Source organism: Lactuca virosa, chromosome 8, assembly GCF_052849685.1.
Source record: "Lactuca virosa cultivar CGN04683 chromosome 8, Lactuca_virosa_CGN04683_v6, whole genome shotgun sequence".
Taxonomy (NCBI): Eukaryota; Viridiplantae; Streptophyta; class Magnoliopsida; order Asterales; family Asteraceae; genus Lactuca; species Lactuca virosa.
This window is the reverse complement of record NC_136433.1, coordinates 286731364-286737831: the sequence shown is the minus strand read 5'-3', so window position 1 is coordinate 286737831 and position 6468 is coordinate 286731364. Positions and strand designations below refer to the sequence as shown.

The 6468-nt window shown below is 34.7% G+C and overlaps 1 protein-coding gene across 12 annotated transcripts; it reads right to left on the bottom strand.

Moving 5' to 3' along the window:
* Positions 1 to 886: 886 nt before the first annotated feature.
* Positions 887 to 5273, bottom strand: LOC145128276 (uncharacterized). 12 transcript variants are annotated; one of them, XR_013716782.1, is made up of 12 exons: positions 4942 to 5273; positions 4027 to 4165; positions 3223 to 3277; positions 3011 to 3142; positions 2673 to 2756; positions 2516 to 2580; positions 2263 to 2431; positions 2068 to 2156; positions 1747 to 1829; positions 1629 to 1674; positions 1468 to 1556; positions 887 to 1326 (listed from the first exon to the last, which is right to left on the bottom strand). XR_013716782.1 is itself a non-coding variant. In XM_079063083.1 (10 exons), exons 6-9 carry the CDS (start codon positions 2548 to 2550, stop codon positions 1787 to 1789), a joined length of 336 nt encoding a protein of 111 aa, XP_078919209.1. In that variant the 5' UTR covers positions 2551 to 2580; positions 2673 to 2756; positions 3011 to 3142; positions 3223 to 3277; positions 4027 to 4165; positions 4942 to 5273; the 3' UTR covers positions 888 to 1674; positions 1747 to 1786. The 12 variants fall into 12 exon arrangements, 2 of the variants coding, with proteins under 2 accessions (XP_078919209.1, XP_078919210.1); XR_013716781.1 differs by having other exon boundaries at positions 1468 to 1545; XR_013716778.1 differs by having other exon boundaries at positions 889 to 1067; positions 1232 to 1326; positions 1468 to 1674.
* Between the last annotated feature and the right edge of the window lie 1195 nt (positions 5274 to 6468).

The following is a 6468-nucleotide window of genomic DNA, read 5'->3' as shown; positions in this document are numbered from 1 at the left end:
ATTCAGACACAAAACTTCGAACGCAAATTTCGGAGTTCCGTAACTGCAAAAATTAATCCATTTGAGTTTTTGGAATCCTTGAATTAATTCCTATCTGACGGTACTTTTGAAAAATTTTCTCGGCACCCGGATCCCGATACACTAAAAATGAGTGGTTTTTGGGAATTTAATGGGCTAGACCCTCTTGTAGGGCCCACATGGGATATTAGTCCTCCTTAGCTTACCCACGTGGGTTTTCCTTTTTCTTCTTTCTTCTTTGAGTGCAAGCCTCCCCACGAAGTACAATAATGGTGATTGAGGTATGGGGTTTTTACTTACCATTACACTATAAATAGAAGGCCTTGGGGTCCTTATTGAATCAACAAATCATAAACCTAACCTTACCTCTCTCTCCATCTTAATCTTCTCTCACTACTACAAAAAAGAGCATTACCGACGGCCAAAACCGTCGGTAATCCGTCGCTAATAGGCTTTACCGACGGAACTGCAAAAGACCAAAATCCGTCGGTATACTCTTGTCGCTAATTTTTTGTAACAGATTTCCGACAACTACAACAAATTTTTAGCGACGGAATTTCCTGTCAGTAATTAGTAACCGATCACCGACGGAAATAGTTTTGCAACGGATTACCGACGGAATAGCTAAGTAACAGATTACCGACGGATTATACAACATTTTTACTGACGGATTTCCGTCACTAAACCGTCGCTAATAGTGATTTTATTTTTAAAAAAAAATTATATGAAATTTCGCACTTTTTACTATATTAAATAAACAAAAAAACATAATAAAACAAACAAATTTAGAAAAACCTAATCAAAATTTGGCGATTCATATACAATGATAACATGTATGCAAACTTTTGCAAAATATGAAATCCTAATATACACACCACATTAATCATACACATATATGCATATTGCAAGTTATCCACAAACAAATTCACTGAATTAAATGACGGATAATCCACAAATGACCATATGTTTAATTAACATGAAAATTTCCAAAAAAAAACACTAAATAAACCAAGAAACTAATTGTAGCTAACTTGTACCTGTATCCTAGCCTATACAAAAAAGAATCGTCAATCATACCATGAATATAATGTGACCATGAATATAATGAAACAATTTTATGGATAATTACACAAAGAAAAAGAAGCAACAAAGTAAAAATATTAGAAATAAGGATAATAAAGAATCAGTCATGTTGGAAAATAACATTACATACCTGCAAAAGAAGATTTAAGATGAATCACATGCCAAGAAAATGGGAATGGGACCATTCTCCTCAACTGGATCCGCTTCTGGAAAAATATCAAAGCCCTGTCCGGATACATAAACTTTTCCATTATATTCAACAGGGAAAAAAGACTCCCATTTGCAAATAAAAATAAACAAAACAAGAGTTATATGATTATTAAGGGTGTAAACTTTGGGTCAAATTTGGTAGTATAAAAGTCAAACCTCACTCCAGTTATAAGCTTGTTCAACAGTACATTCAGATTGTGATCTTGGGTTGGAAAGAGCAAGAATAACAGGTTTCTACAAAACCACTAATTTAGAAAACTTAATCGGAGGGTAGTTTGGGTATAAATAAAATGTTACCTTGTTAAAAGATGAAATACCTTTAATAAATGTATGTCCTGCCCCTGAGGATCTAATAATTAGCCCCTACAATAATACAATTTTGTTAAAGTTAAAGAATAATAATAATAATAATAATAATAATAATAATAATAATACCAAGAAAATGGCTGAAATCAATCTGCGGGCAAACCATCTTTTATGCATTGCCTGTTGAGTTCGTGAGGCTGCCAGCACTTTCCCTATTAAGAGAATGACAATTTTGCCCCTGGTCATTTCTTCTTTGCATGGCAAACTTGTTTAGATATCTTTAGATGGTTTGTTTTGTTCACATAATAAATTGATTTGTTATTAAATTATATACTTTTTTCATTAGGTAATAATATGAAAATGAAATAATGAATAATGATGCATATTTTTGACAACTTATAGTTATATACAATGAAAGAGATAAATAAATAAATAAAAAGAATGTTATACTTGTCAACATAAATATGCTTCACCCTTGCATAGTCGGAGCACTCTTCTCCCACATCCTCTTTGATGTCCAAATCAAATTCCGGGTCACTCTGCAAAAAATAATTAAATAAATAAATTTCTTCCAAACCAAGAAATAATATAATAAACTTGTATATTTTGTGTGAAAATTTATTTTTGAGAAAGAAAAGAAGATACCTCAGCAGCAGGGTCAAACATATTTTTTAGCAGCAAACACTCGTTAGGGTTTCCAATTGGCTCTGAAACAAATTGTGGGGGCAAAACAGGAATTGTAGCTGCTGCCACATTCATGACTTGAGTTGGACCAGATCCATTAACTATAGGTGCTCCAAGAGCCCTAGGAATACTGCAAAGAACCATCCAAAAATGTCAAAAGACGAAAATACCCCTGCCCCACTTAAAAAACGCGGATTGAAGACCCTAAACGTACCCTGTGGTAATACCACTGCGATCAAGTTTTGCCATTAGGATAGCTCTTCATTGAACATTTAGTGCCTTTATAAAAATAATAATGGTAATAATAATGAACTAAAAGCATAATTGTTTTAAATAAATTAATTAAAAAAATTAGAATTATATGGACTCACCAAACCTCCACCATCATCATCATCAAAGTCTGCTGCTTTTGCTCCTGTGTCTTGTGCACTAACATGCTCAGTAACTGAAGACACCTACAACCAATAAATTGTAAAAAAATAAAAATATAGTTGATAAAGAAAAGGATCGATGCAAGAAATAGTAACATACTTTAATTGATTTGTTCATTTAAAAACAAAGCTACAATTGAGTAGAATTTTCAAAGGACAATGCCTTTGAATTTGATAATATAAGAAAATTAATTGAAAGTAGAATATTGAAATAGAAAGAAATGAAAGTATAATAATAATAATAATAATAATAATAATAATAATAATAATATACTTACGTAGTCTCAGCAACATTCCAAATCATTAATCATTTTCTCGAGATCTAGGATATTAACATCATTAAAAAGTCATCTGTATTTGTCAATGACACAATTTCTTTTCTTTCATGTCCATAGCTAACGACTCGATCCCTGTAAAAAGTTTTCAGAAAGTTTAGTCAATCTTGTTTGACTGAAATGAAAACAAAGCAAACAAAGTATTAAGTATTAACTTAAAGTCTTCCTTTTCTGTTTATCACCGTGTACTTCAACCTTCATTACTACTTTCTGAAATTCAATACAAGACGATGAAAGTTAAGGTCAAGAATGATAATAAACGAGGTTAGACTGCATACAAAAACAGAGTATGATGATAATGATGATGAGTTTTGCGGGAAATAAAGAAAAGAAGACTTTTTATGTGGAGTTATTGATAGCAGGTAAAACCAATGAAGAAATAGAAATAAGATTGAAATTGAAGGAAAAGAAAAGATAAATCCATGACTCTCTGTGTATAATTTTCCATACTTAAAGAAAACAGAGGAGATGAAAATGGGAACATGCAAGAAGAACCCATCAAGAAACAGAGTTGGAAACTTAATTCATGTCCAAAGTATGATCAATTGGGGTAGTTTTATTGAATATTTTGAGTATACTTTGGATGAAAAAAAACTTGCATCTTCTATTTCCACAAGGATTGCATATATCAATAGTCATGAATCTAACCACAGGAGTTGATAGTCTACAAGGAAAGTGTTAAACTTGCAACTTCTGTTTATTTTATCATGATAGGTTTTTTGATCACTTGTGTCATCCAAATTTTTGGGAAAAACATTGAACTTTATAAGGTCAAAAGTCTTTCATAGAATTATGTGAAACAGAGGTGTTAATCGTCCATATACAAATTTCGACATTGTTCAACAAGGTTTTTCATTATTACCCACTAGACATTCAGTATTGCCTAAAAATTAAAAGTAGAGACCCTTAGTAACTGGCCTAACAACAAAAAAAATAATAGCAAATGAAAAGACACGTACTTGTTGACAAAGGATTCCAACAACGCCCTCCGATCTTCAATAGTTATCCTTTTTCTCTTAGAAGTAAAGGGAGCAGCAGAAGACCATCCATACTGTTGAACATTTGAGGCAGGCACCAAGTTGGATATCTCATTGACAACTACCATGTGTCCGCATTATTCAATGATCACAGTTTGTTTTAAGCAGAATGCAAAGAAAAACCAATGACTATTTAGCACCTCAGGTTAATGGCTCTCAAAGATGTAAATCAGGAAGCTTTTATAGAAGAGACATTTATAAAGACATTGGCCTACTCTCAAGTCTCAAGAGGTAAACCAAGAGTCCTAATGGCATTCAGCTATAAGAGCTTCTCCTATAGGTTGTGTGACAAACAATGATGAACATGAGACGCAGGTAACCAAACTTATAGCATTGCAAACATGTAAAAGCATTTTCAAGTTGTGTGCCTTGTACCAAACTACAATTGAACCTTATATATTCCAAGCCTAAACTTGTGTGCCTACTAAGTAACAAATAGTGATTTTAGCAAACAAAATGCTATTTTAATTTGTATTAAACTTGAAAAAAGAAACCAAATCCTATAAATATAAAGTTTATGGATATTCAAATACAATTGATGAACACAAATCTAAACATACAAGTATTACATTAAGTCGCTAAGCAAATGGAAAGGTGTGTGAATGTATATTCAGGTTGCAGTCAACGAATAGGTTCATGAAACACAGGAAGCGATCGTGCTAGATCAAGAAAAACAGGATATATTTACAATAAAAATAAGAAGAAACCTCGTCTGAAAGAAACAATATTTCACTGAATTCGTTAGAAACCTTTAACGATCGGCATCGAGAAAGTTTCAAATATAAACCTAAAACTCAATCGATGTAATAGAAAAAATAAGTTAAGAGTTTTTTTTACCTAAACTGAAATCGGATCCAATGGTAAGGTCCACCAGCACAGCAGCGACTTCGAAAGTGGTGGCGGCGGCAAGAGAGCGAGGTGATACTGGTCGCCGTTCACAGAGAGAGAAAGGGGAGCGATTTTACTTGGGGCGGTGGGTTCCAGGTCGGACCGACTGTGGGAGGGAGAAGGTATGCTGCATTGACGACTTTGGAGGAGCTTGAGAGATTTGCTGCCAGCGGTGACGGCGGAGGCATTGGCCGACTGGTTGCAGATCGGAGATGCAGCGGGAGAAGCAAGAGGTATCGTGTGAAGTACAAAGAGAAGAGGGGAAGTGGGAGTAGGGCACAATCGCTAGACGCGTTTTTTTAATTCATATTTGTTCAGCGAAACTCACCCGTTAACATTCGTCTATTTACCAAGTTGCCCCTATTATTTAAAAAATAAAAAAGAAAATCCAATTTTACCAACAAATTTCCGACGGAATGAAAAATTGTTGATTTTCCGTTGGTAAAGTGTCGGTAAGTTGTAACGGATTACCAACGAAATATATTGTGTTGCTAAACCGTCGGAAAACCGTCACTAAAATCCATATAATTAAGTTTTCTTAATTTGTCGGTATTCCGTCTCTATTTCCCGACGGATTTTTCCGTCGTTAAAATTCTGTCGGTAATGCCCTTTTTTCTAGTAGTGTCTCTCAAATCTCTCTCTACCTCCATTGCTCTCTATCCTAATCACCACCATAGGACTATCACTTCCACCATCCTAAAACACCCAAAACACCTTCCTTATAATCCCCTTAATCACCATCCCCCCTATCTGCCCGTCTCCTTCATCGAATCCCACTCAAAACAGGAGGAGGAACCAGAGGGAACCACCCACGCCCACCATACCATCACCCACTGCCACCACCGGGAAAACCCAACCTCCATCCCTTGGTTACTGCTGAATTCGGTCCCCAAGGGCCTCTCAACTCTCCCTGCATCGGACCCATCATCACCAGCAAGAAGAAGGCGACAGAAGACCACCAGAGTGGCCTCCTGCCAACTCCGTCACCACTTTGTTGCAGATCCAAATCACCGCCCATCACCACCTATGCTGATATTCTTCAACCTAAGTCATCCCTCCTTCCATCTCCTTGCTCGGTGTCAGTCTTTTGCGCATTTCCGATCGACACAAAACCATATTTGTATTTTTCTTTCTCATGATCGACTGCGAACGAAGGAAAACACAGGAGGCTGACCACCTTCTGTGTAATCAAACTTATATACCTTTTTAATATATACAATTCCTCAACTTCGACTTTGGCCAGTTTTGACCCCTCCCCCTTAAAGTTGTTTTCAAAGAAAATGCTAAATTAATAAAACTTAAGTTATAAGTTAGAAAAAAATACCCCCAGTTTGGAAAAACCTATTAATTTGACGCAATCTTAATATAAATTGATTTATAAAAATTTTATACATTTTTTTTATTTATTTAGTTATCTATTTTAAATTAAATTAAATATTGAATTATTAATTTTGATATTTACCAAATATTAACAAT

What these genes read in the sequence shown, in the direction of transcription:
- LOC145128276 (XM_079063083.1), bottom strand. Translation starts at nt 2,550, where the DNA reads ATGGCAAAACTTGATCGCAGTGGTATTACCACAGG. An exon ending in CGCAGTGGTATTACCACAGG is followed by an intron (nt 2,432 to 2,515) that starts GTACGTTTAGGG and finishes GGTTCTTTGCAG; the next exon opens with TATTCCTAGGGCTCTTGGAG. An exon ending in TGTTTGACCCTGCTGCTGAG is followed by an intron (nt 2,157 to 2,262) that starts GTATCTTCTTTT and finishes TATTTTTTGCAG; the next exon opens with AGTGACCCGGAATTTGATTT.